Here is a 19,040-nt window from a genome sequence, read left to right as displayed (position 1 = left end):
TAACACATTTTACTGACATCAAAGGGAAATGAAGAATACTATTAATAATTTTATACCTTCAAACCCAACAAGCCCAATAATTCTTGAAAAACACAGTTCCCTAAAATTAAAGTAAATCAAAGAAAATATAATTATGTAATATTATTGAAAGAAATGTATTTAAGAAACTATTCAACCTAGTAATGTCAATATTTCCCATGTTAATGCTATTAAACATCCAAGATAGATGTTACATCATTCATAAACGAACTCTTCTAGAAAATAAAGAATAGAATATTACTCAACTTAATGTATGAGGACAGCATATATTAAAGGTGTATATATTAAATGCTGACAACACCAAGGTAAGAATGATAGACTAATGTACCTCACACATGCCAGCACAAAGTTCAATAGAATAATTAAAACTGCACTGTGCTTTGGTAAGCATAATGAAATAAAAATTGTGGAAATACCCAGAGATGTGTGAGGAAAGTAATATACGATGCAGGTGCATTTTGAACCAGTAGGGACAGGTAGAATATTGAACAAACAATACAGAGAATTTTAGCTGTTTGACTATCTATTGCCCTACTCAAGCAAATTTCAGATGAAATAGCAACTTACCATGTTTAGAAATGAATTTATGAACTGAAAACATGGGAATGTACATTATAATTCTTTCACACATAATGCCTTCCTTGAAATGACAAATTTCAAAATCAGGAAAGAGGGGAAACTCTGACACTTAAGAAGCAAAGGTCATAAAATAACATAAAGTTTTAAGTGTGGTGACACACTAGGGCAAATGTATACAACATGCACAGCAAAGAGACGCTATTCTCTGACATGTAAGCAGCCTAACAAATCAAAAATGACAGATACTTACTCAGGGATTGGTATGTAAAAGATGATTGTTTTTAATGTAATTAAAAAATTATTTAAGAAAAATAATAAATAAATAAAAACAGAGGAAAAAGCATTTTATAGAAAAATTTACGTCCTCGTTCTTGTAATGTAAATTAAGCAAAAATATTTTCTTTAATCTAGCAGACTGGGAAAGTAAATGTTTTGTTATACATAATGTTAGTGAGGTTAGGTACAAAAGGATGCCCTCTTACATCAACATTTACACATTTTCTGGTGGGCATTGGCTATCTCTGTGAGTCAAGATCCACATGACTTTAACCTAATAAATTTCATTCCTGGAACTCTGGGTTACAGACATATTTGTACACTTATGCAAAGTCACACAGGCAAGAATATTTACAAAAAGTACTAGCTGCCCATCAGCTGTCGGTGAGAAGCTAGCTAAGTAGGTTTCAACAGTAACACTCTGAAGTAGTAGAGGCTGGAACTGATCTGCAAATGTGTCGATTTTAAAGGTGTTTTTACACAGAGACTGTTGTTTCATATCTCCTGAAAATTTCTTCAAAAGTAAGCAACAAATTGCTGGTGTCTATGTAAAGAATGTTAGACAGAGGGTCTGCAGGAATGGAAAACAGAGGTCTTAAAAATAAGTATTTTGTGACATTTAAATATAATGTGTATACATTGTTGAAAAACTTACTTGTTCTGAAAGATAATAAACTAAACAAATTAGCTACTTCTTGCATCCATGAAAAGAGCAGATGGAGTGTATCTCTTTGATATGGAAAGCTTGGTAAGAAAAACCACATGCTTGTTCAAGGTGCTTGAGTTCTCAGATCTGAGAATGTGCCAAGTCCAATGCCAGGTGCTTCATGGACAAAAACAACAACAAAAAGTGGTATCTACCTTCTGCAAGCTATGTGCCTTCTGCAGGCTCACAATTCTATGTGAAGAGCTCACCTTCTGCCTTTGATGAAGATGGTCGCCCTATGGCTAATGTATAAGAGGACCGTAGAATGCATGTCTCTCCAAGATTAAGGAAACAGCTTACCCAGGTCAGCACTTCTCATCTGCTGACCTCACCTAGCCCCTTGTTAATGGCCTGAGACTGTTGAGCTTCAGGGAGGAGTTTGGAAAATGTACAGAGCTCCTGACTATGGTGACATCTGTCCATCTGGTTTACAGAGCAACTTAAATCACCAACCATATCGCATGCCTCCAATCCTGCCTTACTCTTTGGGGCTATGCTGTTTGTTCCTACTGCTTGGAATACTGTTCTGCTTGTCTGGGTAACTCCTACCCAACAACAAATACTAGCTCAAGTGCTTCTCCAGGACAATCTCTAATTGTTTGTCCTATGAATCAAGTGGGAACTTCTCTGTATTCTCATAGCTTTCCCTACCTGAATAATTTAGCTATTTACTTAGGTTCTCATTGTTAATTACCAATTTGCTTAAAATCACATCTCTAGTGCTTAATATAGATTAGAAGCTAACTTGATACTTTCATGAGCTTAATGGTAGGACTTCCCTTCTTCTTTGCTTTTTCCAAATTATGTTATGTAATTGACCATGTAATTGATTTCCCTGCAAATATCTGCCTTGCTTCATAGCTTTTCCAAGTCCAAGGCATCATACTCACTTGTCCAGAGACATCCCCGGGAAGACGAACTTGCCCAGGCAGATGCGACAGATGGCACTCAGAGGAATCTGCTGCATCTGCACACAGCTAAGCATGATGAAGTCATATTTGCAGATCAAGAGAGTCTTGTCAGTGAGCAGCAGGATCTTCTCCTTCTCATTGTTCCAGTGATCAATCCTGTAGGCACAAATACAGAAGAAATGATTACATGGCCTCTCAAATAGAAACAACAGCATTCACTATACACAGAAAAGGGAACTGAGAAAACCCTACTGCCACCCTCTGTCCACCAATTTGCCCTGGGTATAAGAGATGAGGGAAGGATAAAGAATCCAGGGAAATAAATGTCTTATGACCACAGAGCTCAAGATAGATAACTTAGATAACCCCATTAGATAACCCCATTTGAGACAAACCATCATCTTAGGTTTCAACTGCATCATCCTGGTCTACAACCAATTTGTACTTCAAGTCCTCCTGGCTCTCCCAGAAATGGTCATGAAGCAGTTCTCCTCCAAGAATACCAGGAATGTCATTGTCCTAATTCAGGCTGCACCACAAAATCCTCTCACTGACAACTAGATTACACCTATCTCCAGGAACCATTTGCTAGTGAGATGAAACAGAGACTTAAATGAGACCACCATGATCTAAGCAACTGAGCAAACAGATGCTTGGTAAGTGCTCACTGATTAGATTCACTCCCAAAGTGAGAGACTTTCTAGGCACACAGGGAGTGCTTTGACTGAATTAAGAATTCAGCAAGAAAACAAGAAAAAAATACCACAGTGCTTTCTGGTTAAGAGTGAGCGGTCATATTGTGCACTTTTTGTCAGTATAGATACTTCAGGATGCAAGACTTTATGACTTACGGGGCTGGAGAGATGGCTCAGCAGTGAAAACCACTGGGTTTGATTCTCAGTGGCCTGTGGTGTTTCACAACCATCTGTGATTCCAATTCTAGGAAATCTGCCACCCTCTTCTGGCCTCTATGGGAACCAGGCATATACATGGTACACATACATGCATGCTGGCAAAATATGCACGCATATAAAAGTAAATTAATTTTAAAGAGACTTTATGACTTACTAGAATTTAGTGTGTGCTTTTTAGAAAAAGGCTGACATGTTTGTTTTGTGATCAGTTCATGTCTGAGTTGTGACCACATGTAATCAGCCTAGTGGTTACGTGTTTTGGACAGACATTTTGCCCCCAACTATTTCCTGAGCAGTAGAGCCATGGTGCAGTTCTTAAACTGTGAATAGAATGACATTGCCTCCTTTACCTTATTGCACAGTTTCCCTGTAGCTTAGAGTCACAGTCACATCCAAGGCTCCTAAGACAAATTACCCATCCATATACTGCCAGGCCTTTGCCCAGAGTCATCTTACAGCAGAAACACTCAATGTCCTAGTCATGGTTCAAATTCATGGGTTTCTTAAGCTACTTTGTAAGCCTGTCACCTTGTTAGGTTGTCCAGAAGCAGCTTAACCCTTTCTCTTCCCAAATACAGCAACACAATTTACTTTTAATCTTAAATTTACTAAAAACATATTACAAATCAATTGTATTTTATTGCATGGTTATAATTACATGTAATTTGATAATAATTACATAAATATATTTGACAGTGAAAGTATAAAACCCAATGTAAAGCTCTAGGAATTCCATTCTGAATAGCAATTTCAATTGTACAGAAGTTCATCAAGACTAATTTCATTATATGATTTCTTTAATCTACTTAATTTCTAGAAGGAATGATGTACAAAAGTGTTTAGCACTGGGTACCATAAGGACATTGGCCACACAGAATAAATACTGCTTACAGAAAGTGGTATGGTTCAAGCAAGTATGGGCCATCAACCCTAATTATATGAAAATATAAGAGGAAATATGTATGTGCTTATGAAATAAAAATGCACATGTCTGAGCAAATAAATGGATGTCAATGATTTTGGGTCCTTTGGAGGAAATGACTATGAGAATGGAAAGATGAATTTCTATCACTTAGTAATCTTGTACGGCTAGAGTTATAACTTTAGGTTAAATAACTTGTCTTTGAAAGAACACAATAGTTACCTCACTGTTCTGAGGAAGGATTATGGGAAATGACTTCACAAGGGTTAACTTCTCAGTGATTACTACTGGTGTGGACTAGTTCACTAAGGGACTTCGGGTAACTGGATATATGCCATCTTCTTTGTGGTATGAAGATAGGTAAGAGGAAATAAAGTCACATTCATGGGAGGAGGAATTGGGAAAGCATGAATGAGGAAACCTAGGAGGAATGGGCATAGAAGCTGAGCATTGACTGGGAGCCCAGTGCACAACAGCCACTGTGCATTCTATCTCTTGGTGTTCCATCTGCCCACAGCCCCCAAAGGAGGCTAGAGCTACAGTCATTCTGCTACAAAGTTAAATCACAGTTACAGTATGAAAGAAACGGCCTGGAATCCAAGCGGTGTTACCCGGTCCTGGTTCAGTGAGTCTCACCCACTCAACATTCAATTCCTTCTCTCCTGCGAGAGAGATCTTGATAGTCGGCTTGACAGGTTCCATCTTAGGAAAATGAAAAGATTGAGGTGTCCTATCATCTTTCTACATAAACATCTCTAAATACTACTTTGCAGTGTGGCATACAAGACTGCCCAATGAAACAGACTTGTTTTAAGTCTGAGAAAAAACCTGCAACTTTTGGTTCAATAGTTCTACTGAAAATCTCAGCACTTCATAATGAGATGTATTTTAAAGGTAAAGGATTCCAGGAAAAAGGAGGATTCTTTTTAGGAACACAGAGTGCTCTGCTCTGACACGAACTCTGCAAAATTTACATGTCAGAATGTCTGAATTCAAGCAAACACTCGGGCCTATAAATAGCTCAGGCCACCATCTCCAGCTCCTAGGTGGTGGTGTTTCTTTGAACTTCAGTCATATCTTCAGTTCTTCAAGAACTTGTGCAAACACTGAACCACATAGCCCTGAAATGAATGCCCTTGAAGTTTAGAGGGGCAATAATAACAGACACAAGAAAAGGAATACCAGCTGCACAGAACTGCAGAGCTCAGGGAGATTATTCAGGCCTGGGACATCAACACTCTCCTTTATTGCCCACAATAACCCTTTAGAGTGAGTGCAATCATGCCTGTCTTAAAGATGCAGAAATTGGGCATGTTACACATAACAGGGCCATATGTACAAAGGCCTGAAACAAATATTAAGACATCCAATCTAGACATAGTTTTTGCTCTCTCCCTAGTGACACCCCCAAACAAAGAAACCTTAGCATGTATGCAAATGTGGTCAAATACCTCTGTGAGGAGCCCTTGTGACCCTACACGCCACTGCAGCGGTTGCTCTCTCTACCAAACTTCCCCGACACACATGATTCCCAGCCTGGCCCGCTTGCACTGCAGGCACCTTGCCTTGGGAGAGAACTTTCTATCCATTTCTGCAGCCTACATTCACTGGAGTCCCTCTTCACGTGTAGCATTCCACCTCCTGTGCTAAGCACTAACCGTTATATATGTTTTGTATGCATACATTTATACATATATATGTATTTACACATGTAAACATATATGCATATACACACATATATAAAGAGAATATGCTTTGTGTGGCATGGGCAGATATAGTATACAGAGATATAGAGATATAAATAGTGCATATATAACTGCACATACACTTGTGTATATATGTGCATATGAATATATAAAGATAGATGATAGATACATTCATACATACGTACTGCATGTATATGAGGATATGAGGCATGGGCACATACACATATATGTACTTGCATGTGGTGATCAGAAGTCAAAGTCAGGGGTTCCCCACTGATTCTCCAACTTACTTTTGAGACAGAGACTCTCACTGAAACTATTGCCCTCAGATTGGCTAGACTGACTGGCCACAAGCTCGGGGTTCTTCTGTCTCTCCCTCCCTAGTGCTGAGAATGTAGATATTTGCAGCCATAACCAGTTTTTTACATGGTTTCCGGGGGTACAGACACAGGTCCTCATGCATGCATAACGAACATTTTAATGACAGTTGCCTACCTAGCCAACAAAATAATTTCTTTCAAAACTAGAAAATATTTGTGTTTCTCTGATTGATAAGGCTGCTAAACAGTTTCTAAAAGATATTTCTTAGCCATTTTTATTTCCTTTGAGAGCTTTCTGTGCAGATTTTTTTAAGGACTTTGTATGCTCTGGGTATTCCCCTCTTTAGAAGTATGGCTCACAAGGCCCACTCCATGGACCACTTCTTCATAGAACTGATGGTTTCCTTTGCAGTGCAGAGGCTTTTGTTTTAGAATTCCCCATTTCTGAATTTGGGGGACTAATGCCTGAGCATGCACGGTCCTAGTTAGAGAGTTCCTGTCACCCCAGTCAGGTGGCTAAGATTAGAAAAAGAATGCTGACAAGTTGCAAACGGGTGCAGCTACTATGGAAATCAGTGTGAAGACTTCTCCAGAAGCTAAAGCAGATCATCATATAAGCCAGCTACAGCACTCCTTGGCATATTCCCAAAGGACTCAGTATCCTACTCCACAGACACTTGCTTGGCCATGTTCATTGCAGCTGCATTCACAATAGCTAGGAAATGGAAGCAGCCTAGATGCCCATCAGCTAATGAATGGCTAATGAAAATGTGGTACATGTACATGAGGGGATTCTATTTAGCTATAAAAAAGTAAAATTCCAGGTAAGCAGATGGAATTAGAAAACATACCGAGTGAGGTAGCCCACGCACATCCAGAAAGATGAACACTACATATTCGCTGTTCTTTGTGAAACCTGGCTCTGAATCTTTGGGTCTGAGCATATAACCTGGAGCACCATGGAATCCAGGAGCGAGAAAAGGGACCACTGGGGTAGGGAGCAATAGAGGGGAGCAGGGAGCATCAGGACACAAGTGGTCCAAGGGGTGGGGATGAAAAAAACTACTGGAGGTCTTAACTGGGGAAAGGGAGGGAGGGAGGCCCACACCGAGGAAGAGCAACAGTGTGACACATTGAGGACTAGGGCGACAGTTTCATAACAATGACAGAAATGCTACTCCCATGAGCTCTCAACAACACACGGGACCTGCAAGGACCACACCGGTTGAGAGGCCAATAGGAAGGAGGGAATTGAACATGGCTCCAGCCACACAATGGCTGCTGAAGGAAGGAGACACTGTTCCTTTTCCCTAGCAAGCAGATCCTAATCCTAAAGGTTTCACCCGAGACACGGGCAAATGAGGACAGCATTAATAGGATTCCACTATCCCCCACCCACTCTGCACACACACATCTGTCTGAAGAGGCCATTGATTTGAAAGGAAGGATTTGAGGGAACATAGGAGGCATGGGGGGGCTCAAAATTATGTAAACATAGTGTGGTCATTTATGAAATCATCAAATAAAATAAACAATTTTAAATTGAATTAAAAGATGGAAAATAAAACTACCCTTCAAGTTCCCAGCTCATATGCTATCTGTTGCATGGAACCTTATTCTTCCAGTGGATGTCATTGCTTCAAAGAAAACCAAGCCGTTTTCAGTACTTCTCCTGTGGCCTTAGTCACAGTGTCTCTGTAGTACAGCTTATTTCTGTGTTGGACTCACCTAACATCTTGAACAGAGGTTCATATGCCACATTTAGACCTGGGTCTCTGTACTGGACCCAGCAAAGTCCAGCAAGTGAGGGGAATGTGTAGTGAATGAACAGAAACTCACTACCCATCTCCCAATGTCCCTGGCACCCCTTACTTCTACCTTGGTTTCTTGGCACCGCACCACACCATCATCCAAAATTCTTTCTTTTTGACAGATGGAGAAGCCTTACTCCAGCTCCAATTTCCCCCGAGATGACAAGATTCGCCAGCAGAGGGCAACAGCGAACTAGCAATGACAGGCTTTACTAATCCTGCAAGTTACCAGGTCATCCCGGGTACCCTTCCTGCAGCCTAGGCAGGTGTCCCCAGACACTTCAGTTGTTCTTGTGAATGATCTTCTAGAAAGGTCTCTCTCTCTCTCTCTCCTCTGTGTGAGAGACAGAGACAGAGAGAGTGTGTATGTGAGTGTGAGTGTGAGTGTGTGTGTGTGTGTGTGTGTGTGTGTGTGTGAGAGAGAGAGAGAGAGAGAGAGAGAGAGAGAGTCCCATGCTTACCTATCACTCAGTACAGGCATTTGCCCCAATTATGAATAAAGTTATTATCTGTCAGAACAAATCAAGTGTACTGCTCAAGTCCTTGAAAAGGACACAACATCTTAGCTAGCCCAGAGTCAACAGACTAGGAGGAAAACACTGAATTGTTCATTCCACACACGTTCCTTGAGCAGCCTCGGGTTCTAGAGAGAATCCAAATCTCTCTAGAACCCAGGGGCTGCTGTTCAAACACACAAACAATTGAAAATTACATGGCAGGAGAGCAAAGCATACCCCAACCCTGAGTTAAGTGGAGTCTTGCAAACTGTTGAGCTAATTCGCCCACAAACACTTCATTCAATCATCTAGTTAGTACTTCTCTAAGCCAGTCTGGTTTGTTTAAAATGGGATACCCTCAAAGGATTCCTATTAAAAATCCAATACCACAAACTTTTCTTATTCCCATGTCTCTAGACCTCGCTACGTTTGATTCATTTGTGTTTTCTCACTACCCTGTGCTACCAGTCATGTACCCAGCTCTATCCTCCTCATAAGGAGTCCTGAGAAGGTCTTCTGCCCTGGCATGCACACAGCTCTATGTCTGAAAAGGAACACATACAAGAAAGAATTGCACAGTTCCAGATGGTATGGTGTGGCTAAATAAAGGTAACTCAGATCCACAGTGGCAAACTGGTCTCATTGTTCCCTGTCCGCTGCCCACAGGGCTAAGGGTAAAGCGTCTCTGGCATCTATTCCATGCCCTGGCAGAAGGTTCCCTTAAAGCATGCCATTTTCAACAATCTGGCGGGGATCTTAGTGCTGGGAAACACACACTGAGAAGTCTGGATGACATTTGTAAGGGAAGAAACTCAGGAGCATTTATTTCTTGAGTGTTTTTTTTAACAGGTACCTAAGATTGGGCAGATGGAGGATGGCCATAAGAAACAGATAGAAAGGGAGTGGAATATATCTCATCTGGTAAACTGCTCCCCTTGCGAGCACAAAGACCCAAGTTCAAGTCCCAAATCTCACATTAAAAAAAAAAAAAATGCTGTGTGGTGTGACATATGCTTGTACAGCCATGCTAGGGTAGAGATAAGAAGATCTGTGGGACTCTGACAGGCCACTGGCCAGACAGCCTGGCCTGCTTGAGGAGATCTAGCCCCAGGAGAGTCCCAATCTCAACATCAATGAATGGATAGCACCCGAGAAACAAGTCTAGCTTCAAAAGTCATACGTACACATGTACCGCCACTACACATTCTCTCTCTCTCTCTCTCTCTCTCTCTCTCACACACACACACACACACACACACACACACACATATATATATATACACACACAAACATACACACACACACACACACACACACAGAGAGAGAGAGAGAGAGAGAGAGAGAGAGAGAGGAAATACCAAGAAATGTAATCAAACACTGTGTCAGATGCTATATAATCTTCACCAGACAACCCTCACAAGTAGAGATAAGTAAACTGAAGTACAAAAAAAAAAAAAAAAAAAAAAAACTTGTTTTGTGCTGCCTGTTTGAATCAATCTAAGTGTTGAAATCCTTGTCTCCAACACTGACATTAAGGGTTGGGACCTTGGAGATGGTTAGATTTAGATGAGGTTGTGAGAGAAGAGAGCCTTTGGTAGAGTGAGCACCTCTTATGAAGAACATAATGGTCTTCTTTCTCCACACAAGCACAATCCAAGAAGCTGCTTCTGCTGGCCAGAAACAAGACCTTTAATGACAAGAACGTTGACCCAATCAAATGGCATGATGATCTTAGATGTTGAACCTCTAGATCTAAGGAAAAAAGTCTGCTGTGACACCTCTCTAATGTATCGTGTTCTGTTATGTTAAACTAGCCAAGACAGAAAGATGACTTGCAAGTAATATAACCAGCATTCACCCAACGTGTGCCTAACGTGTGCTCAACGTGTGTTGAGCTGCCACATTACCAAACCACCATTTCCACTATGAAAGGACATTAAATTTCTTCATTTAGTCAGTAATGGTTACTGAGTGCCTGTGTAGGTCTGTAGAATGTTTGTCTGTATTGGACTAAGAAGACTTCTACCATGTTCCCTGCCTCCTAAGAAGCTTATAAGATAATGAACAAAATACAAGCAAATTGTTAGGTAGCAGTATAGATGAGATGGAGACTTGCACAATGGACAATTGACATCTGGTTAACGGTTAACATTTACCTGATGTTCCTTTTTTTATAAGCTTTTCTCTGTGAGCTTCACATGGGATTACATCCTGTAGACTTTGATCAACTCTGTGAGGAAGGTCACAATACCATCACATTACAAATGAGGCACCACGGCATAGAGAGCTAAAGTAACCTGCCCAATGCTTAACAAATTACTAAATGCACTTATGTGTTGTATGTATGAATGAGTGCACATGTGGCATGGTACATGTATGGATTGAGAGGACACTTTGTGGGGTCATCCCCCCCCCAAGGATTCCAGGGATAAAACTTTCTTGATGGTCAATTTTACTTGCTAAGCCATCTTACCAACCCAGCCAACACATCTGAATAACCACTCTGTTGAAGAAAGGTACTTGAAGCCATCTAGAAAGTCAAAGCTACAAGGGCATTGTGTTTAAAGAATGTCGTGAGGGATGATCCAGAGATCTGGCTAGACAGAGACCAGAACGAACAGCAAGCCCTATGTTGCATATGAGATTATCAAAATCAAAATCAAAATTCAGAAAATGTCTGATTCGGGAGAATGGGCATGGCATCTGGGCACCTAATACCTTTTAGGTGCTATATGCTTGAGGAGAACTTGTGCCATGGTAGTGAACCAAACACTTTCAGCACCTGCTTGAGGAACTGGAGTCATATCTAAAATGTTCAGCCCACCTGATAGCTGCTCTTTGAACTGAGTCCTGGGGGATTTTTAGGTAGCATTGAAAGATTTGTGCATTTACATAACCTTTTATGTTGGAATGCATCGGAGAATTTCCAAGTATTTCTTCCCAACCCAGAGAATGTGTCCCTCGCTGTTATAAGCCAGGAAAGCTAAGATGAAAGAACCCTCATTCTTTGTGCGCAGTCCCAGCCTAGCCTGGTGCAGAGATACTGGCTTATAAATATCTATTTTTTTTCCTCATGTCCCTTTGCTGAAGACAATTTTTATGTGTGCAGAAATTTTGTCAAAATTCTTAGGAGCTTGGGTTGTAGCCACAAGTCAAGCATTTTTCCCCCCTTTGGCTCCACTTCAATCACTTGGTTCCTGAGGAGGGACCATCTCTCTGTCACGCAGGCCCAGGGGTGAAGATGTAGCTCTGCCATGTGCCAGGTGTTAAGAGCATGCAAAAATCCCTTTTTCTTTCTGAGACCCAATTTCCACGTCTCCAAATGAAGATGACACTGTCATATTACCTAAGAGCCATATAGGGTTGTTGTGAGGAAAAGAAATGCTCCCTACGCAGGACACAATGAACCACAAAGCACACATGAATTAGTTAATTATAATTGGCTAGTAACACAATCACAATGAAGGAGACAGTTTCCAAATCCCTTGAAAATTGTTGAAGCATGTGTTGAATTCAAAAACCAATTAGTGAATGATTAAGTCAAATTCACTTAAAGAGAGTATCTCAAGCCTGTCAATCTTTTTCAGAGATACAAAATACCCATTTTAAACTTCCTAAAAGTAGTAAAAGAATATGTATTAATTCTATACACATAAGGCAAACTTCTGTATGTTTGCATGTTTGTCTAGCATGGCTGCTTTTATTTCCATTCTATGAGATGTCACACTCTAGTTCTGAATTCAAATATAAGCCATGGTGAATTTCCCACTAATGGTGGCTGGTATGGGCTGCTTTGAAAGGTTAGAAGTTGAACAGCTGGAACACAATAAGTAAGAGGGATAATGGAAGCAGGTGTGTTCCATCCATTTAGATACCCTGACCAGACCAGCCAACAGCAGCCTAGTATATGAGCACAACTCAGAAGTCACGAGGCAGCAAATAGCTCAGGATTATGGCTCAAAAGAAAATTTGATTTCTATCGATTTGCAATCGAACTTCCTGCTACATGGGATAAAGAATTTCTTTTAAGAAGCAATACCAGTAAACTAGGTCAGAAATAATTCTTACCCTTACTGATCCCCAAATGCAAAATCATTCAGTTATGGGCTTTAGAAGTGCAGTGACAAACCAAATGAACTCTATGCTTCCTGCACTTACATTCCAGGAAGTCAAAACTGGATGAAGAGATGGCTCAGCAGTACTGTACAGTACTTTCTGCCTTTGTAGAGAACCTGAGTTCACTTCCCAGCACTCATGTGATAACATTCAGGTCTCCATGGGCACCTGGCATGTATGTAGTACACAATGGCAAAATCCTCATATGCATAAAATAAAAAAAGTTTCAAAGCAAAGTTTAGAGAATATCCATGAGAATAGCAAACAGTGGAGAGATTCAGCAAAATCCCTGAGAGATATTTCAGCAAGGGACACAAGGAAGGGGCAGGGAATTTAAGCAAGAACCTTACCATGGACAGAAACTATCACAATTTCTCTGAAACTATTAGTACTTTTCACATTACATGCCTATAACACCCTACTTTGCAGATTCAGGAACCATGCCTCAGTAAAGTGACATGAACCTAGCAAGAAGTGACCAAGACAACAGCGTGTTCAATACTTCTGATGGCTCTCCCAGACAGTATACATTTCAGCAAGTTCTTTTTCCTCTTATGTTTCGTACACTGTGAGTCAATTTTGCTCTCCCCACAATGCTACCACCACCAAGTCAGCATTTTAATAGCTACACAAAAGAAAAGGACCTGGGAACATGCAACTCTTTCTTCCTTCCCCCCCCCCCCGCCCCCAAATTAATGAATAGATGTTAAATCACTCAAGTCATCTACAGCACACCAGGACCTCATAAGAGGCCCAACCCCTGGAGGGTCCCCTTCTCCCCTGAATTCTCTTTACGGAATTCATTTGATCAGAAGCCAAGAACTGGACCTCATAGTGAGGAGCCAGAAGGAGGGAAGAACAGAACACATGTGCTCATCTCTTGTGCTATTTCCTTTTTATTGAAAAGGGAAAGATATCTGCTTGCTGTAGACTATTAATTATAGTTCTTGGGTACAGAGAACACAATCCAAACCAGTCAAACCCAGAAGGAGGGTGGATGCTACAAAATACATGGGGAATCCTACTGAAATCCAAGAATAGAAACCACAGCACAGTTGGCCTCCATGGGACCCGGAGAGCCACAAGGAGCCAAGGGTGGACAGATCTGCTCTTTCAAACATAGTCTCTGTCCAAATTTCTGGGTATCTCTTATACTTGTCTGCTTTGTCTTGACTGGAGTGGTCCTGCCACATGGGGTCATTATTTATTCTCTTTAGTTTCACCTTGCCCATAACCTTCAGCTGCTTCCTGTGCAGGTCCAAATCTTCCCCCTCAAATCCTCAACACAGGGAAATCTGTTCCATACAGATTAGCCCATTCCTGTGAACTGTTTCTTTGGTTCACAGACAGGGATTAGCTCCTGTCTCCAAGCAGATGTGGCCAAGGACCTAACCTTCCACAATAAAAAGTAATGGGACTTGAAAGACCAAGTTAGGGACACCAAGAACTTTTCTGCTTCTTTGTGAATGTGAAGCGAAACATTAACTTTAATAATTTTTAAAAACTTAGTTCATTCTAATAGTGCCCTAGCTTCTTCCATATTTTTTAGCCTCATTAGAGATGTAGTTGATGTTTCCAGCTGCCTTTTTTACCACATTTTGGTGTCTGTTTTACTGTCAAATATCAAATTGTCTTTGTTTTCACTACTTCCTTTCTCCCTCTGTGTGCATAGGGAGAGTGGGGGTGGGGACATCACAAACCCAAGAGAAAGCTTGGTTTCCCACTTAAAAAAAAAATAAGAGTGAGAAAATTGGAAAAAAAAACCTAAAAGACACATCTACCCCAATAGAAATATACATCACAGTATGAAAAAGCAAGGAATATGAGAAAGCAAGGTAATAACATCTGAAAAAGCATAGACTTCTCAATAGCCAAACCCAAAGGCACTACTAACATGGCTAAAGTGCCAGAAAAGGAATTCATAAGTCCAGTTTCAAAAATTATCAGTAACATTAAAAATATTCAAATAAAGAGATAGAGAAAGGATATCCATTCACAACCTGGAAAAGAGGATGTGCAACATGGTTGAGAAATCCCACAAAGAGTTGCAAGACTATGCCATTCTGGGATTATATATAAGAATGTATTACCACATGCTGATGTTATCTACTTAATTTATATATTTGTTTATTTTTATTCTTTGGGAATTTTATACATTTATAAAAGGTCATATCTACTCTCCTTTTCTCCCCTTCAGCTCCCTCTGAATCTCCTCACACACACCAATGATTTGAAAGAAAATGGCCCCTATAGGGAGTATAGTATAGGTATTGTTAGGAGATGTGGCTTTGTTGGAGTAGGTGTGGCCTTTCTGGAGGAAGTGTGTCACTGTGGGGGTGGACTTTGAACTCTCCTATGCTCAAGCTACTTCCAGTAACACAGTTCACTTCCTGTTGCTTGTGGAACAAGATGTAGAACTCTTAGCTCCTTCTCTAACATGTCTGCCTGCATATCCTGCCATGAGATAATGGACTAAACCCCTGAAACTGTAAGCCACCCCAATTAATTTTTTTCCCTCTTTAAGAATTGTTGTAGTCATGGTGTTTCGTCACAGCAATAGCAACCCTAATCTAATATCCTTGAATTTTGTTTAATACCACAAAATCCATTTAGTTCCAGCTATATATTTACGGATATGAAGCCATCTACTGGAGCATGGACCACCTACTACTGGCTATATATCCAAAAAATGATTCTTCTTCTATTAATTATCAGCTGCGTATGTCTTCAGTCAGGGGTGAGGCCTTGTAAGTTCTTCCATAATGTGTGTTATAATTTGGACTGGCTTGATCTTGCACAAGTCTTGTTGAGGTAGTCATAGATGTGGTAGTGTCATGAATACAATAGCCATGTTGTGCCTAGAATACAGCATTTCATGGAGCTCCTTCCATCCTCAGGTAGTTCCTTCCTTTCTATCTCCTCTTCCATATGAAATTAAGTATTGTCCTTTTGAGTTCTGTAAAGGAATGTGTTGGAATTTTGATGGTGATTGTGTTGAATCTGTACGTTTATTTTAGTGGTATCTTCTTCAATTTCTTTCTTCAAATCCCCATTGTGGCTGCACTTAGTTAAGATGGCAGCAAGCCAGGTGTGTCTTTAGAGTGATGCTAATCTCGTTACAAATTTTAAGTGGACTTTTTGTTACAGATGTTATAGCCCTTTTATACCCAATAAAACACTAATCTATAATCAAGACATAGAGAACATAGTACACTCACACACTCAAGACCAGTCAGAAACAAACATTCAGTGGCCACATACAGTTACATATTTAATTCAGCTGAGGTAATTTGTGCAGCTGTGTGTGTGAAACAAAACTTACAGGCACAGATCCATTCATACATATAAAATAAGCAAAACTTTTCCTACCTCCTCCAGGGTTGGAGGGAGGGAAGAAGTACCTTCTGAGCTTTTGAATTCAGTTTTCCTGGGGAAGAGGTGGGGCTTCATCTGCAGAGCTTGGTTGTGGAACATGCAGCTCCATGTTACCCAAGGGTTCCACATTGGCCATTCCAAGTCATAATACACATAGACTAGACACATAAACAACAGATAAACAAAGGGCCAACAAAGGAAGCATGTGATAATGATATTTAACAATTGGAGTTCTTTGTTCCACAGCTCTATTAGGTACACTTCAGGCTGAGACAGTCTGGGTTTCCCTGACCTCCACACTGGGCCCGTTCCCTAGTATCATGGAATTGCCATAATAGATAGAAGGCTGTTAGTCACCTCCTTACAAACATCTGAACTGCTTGACATTCCCACATTGGGACCCTTCAAATTCTAGGTCTGGCTGCCAATGTCCTGAGTGTTCTTGGTTCTGTTGTGCAGTCTAAACATTGGCACTTTGCGGATCTGGTCTCCAGTGTCAATAGGGCGTGTGATCAGAGGTCCAAGTCAGGTAAAAAACAACTGGTAGCTCTAGCTGAACTCCCAATTAATCATAAATAAAATCAGAAATAACATGTCTCTTTGTGCCCTGGATGATGGATTTTGTGGTACTCATCAGATCTCCTTCACCCCTAGTAGGGTAACCCGAAACCAGAATCCAAAAATCAGGAAGAAAAGTATCATAGAGTTTTAAAAAGTTTTCTATAACTTAACAAAAACAAAAAAGAAGCCTCCATTAAAAATTCTTGCTACTTCCTTTTCAAGCATGGCTTTTCACTTTGAAGAGTCCCTAGAGCCTGAATAAAAGGCCTAGCTTCAGAATTTGGGGTGGAATTATGTCACTGGGGCCTCTATGTGTTAATCCTGAAATCGTCAGAAAAATCAGTACCACATTTTAGCTGAATTTAAGGAGGTTTTTATTAAAAATATTAAATACTGACCAAGATAGAATTTTGGTTAGGACCATCACATGGAAATTTTCCAGGTATGTGTCCACGAGACTGTTATTAATGGAAATTTTTCCAGGATTTCTTTCTCAGTGTTCATTATTGATATATAAAGTCAATGAGTTTTGTATGTTGTACTTGTGTTCCACTAATTTGCTTTAAGTGTTCATTGGATCTGGAGTTATCTGGAGGTCTTCAGGCTCTTTTAACAATAGGATCTTATGATCCTCAGAGGGATATTTTGAGTTCTTTCTTCCTGGTTTGTGCCCCTCCCTATATTTGCCTCCAGCTTTCTTGTTCTGGCAAGGAATTCAACATTAAAGAAGAATGAATAGCACAGTCCTCTCATCTCTTAGTCTAGGGGAAATGTTTTAAGTTATTCCTCATATCATATGAAGTAATTTATACATCTGCACACTTGGAAATAGTATACTATTTTATCTCTGTGCTCTAAAATAGTTTCTATTGTTTTGCTTGCTTTTTATTTCATTATTATTTAATAAGATATAAGAAAATATTTAATATTTTATATTTTTTATAATTTGTTTACAGTCTAAAAGGAGGTCTATTTTGGAGAATGTCCATGGTTTGCTAAGAATATTCTGTAAGTTTTCATTAGACAAATTTGAGTTGAGGAAAGATCAGAGAACTCCTGGAATCCAGTTGCAGAGAGAGAGTGGTGAGTAAAGGGGTCAAGACTAGGCTGGAGAAGCCCACAGAAACACCTGGTCTGAACAAGGGAGAGCTTATGGATCCCAGAATGATAGTTTATAAAAGATAGGATTTAAAACAATGTTTGTTAAGTGAGGTATTAAAGATTCCACTCAATGCTTTGATATTCAAGAACATAACTTGCTAGTGCTAAACTTCATAACATAAAAATAATCGACTTAGTATTGATTTTAAAGATACTGGATTGTTTACACTGTGGGAACTTGGTTTTGCCTTAGGCAGATTATGGTTGTGCTCTATGTTTTCACTCTTAAAATGAAAATGGTATTTAATTTTGATATTACCAGAACACAGTCAAAATATTTTAAGCTTCTTTAAAAGGAAATTTTAGAGTTTTACAGAAAATTTAAATAAACCGATATCTAAAACAATCAGCTTTTTAAAAAGTTTCAATTTATAAGGATATGGGGACATTTTAAAATGTACACAGTATTTTACTAAAGTGTCTGTGTTAATATGTGATCTTCATAAGTAGATAAACAAAGGGTTAAAAATTAGGACCACAGCTAAACATCAGACACAGAGATATTCCTATCTTATAATACAGTAAGACAGTCACCTAAGCAATCCAATAAAGAACTTAGAGCCACTAGCTTAGAGAATATCTCTCCCTAGTTAAGATCTATTCAGGCTAATAGACACTAATTTGAAGATTAATGTCTAACCTTGCTGTTTTCTAGCATTGTTATGCACTAGCTATTTTGGTAAATCATATCATACAGGGAACTGGGAACTATTACGTTCCATATGGTACACTATGTAAGGATGGGGAAAGATCCCAGTCTCTTTATGAACTGTGCTTTTGAATTAAAAGTCTTATCTTAATATTAAAAGAGCTTTGATTAAGTATTTGTTATATATTCAGATTACCTTCTTATATATGTTTTCAAAAGTTAAACCTAAAACAAACAATTGTTTAGTTTAGATATACTTAACAGATAATGGTCTCCAAATGCTTCAGAGATCTGAAAATATGGCACTTAAAATGTTTAATAAAAAAGCTTTCCATGATAGAAAGACATGCCAGCTCCTGGCAGTACCCCTATCTCTCCCCCAAAAGATGATGGGCACAGAAGAACACCTGGAGCTTGCCTGAAATGTGACAAAGCTGGCCATTGGGTGAAAAACTGCCTGCACCTCAGCAGTTGCCAGGGTGCTGTCCAGACTGTGT

At 39.8% G+C, this 19,040-nt stretch overlaps 1 protein-coding gene across 1 annotated transcript in view; it reads right to left on the bottom strand.

Moving 5' to 3' along the window:
- Tprg1 (tumor protein p63 regulated 1) overlaps nucleotides 1-19,040 on the bottom strand; it is a 103,072-nt gene that overhangs the window by 60,584 nt on the left and 23,448 nt on the right. Inside the window, exon 3 of the mRNA XM_051190956.1 lies at nucleotides 2,491-2,667. Within this exon, the coding sequence (XP_051046913.1) occupies nucleotides 2,491-2,667 (177 nt within the window). The remainder of the gene's footprint in view (nucleotides 1-2,490; nucleotides 2,668-19,040) is intronic.

This window comes from Phodopus roborovskii, unplaced genomic scaffold, assembly GCF_943737965.1.
Source record: "Phodopus roborovskii unplaced genomic scaffold, PHOROB, whole genome shotgun sequence".
NCBI lineage: Eukaryota > Metazoa > Chordata > Mammalia > Rodentia > Cricetidae > Phodopus > Phodopus roborovskii.
Note: the sequence above shows the minus strand (reverse complement) of the source record. Positions and strands in the feature narration are given on the sequence as shown.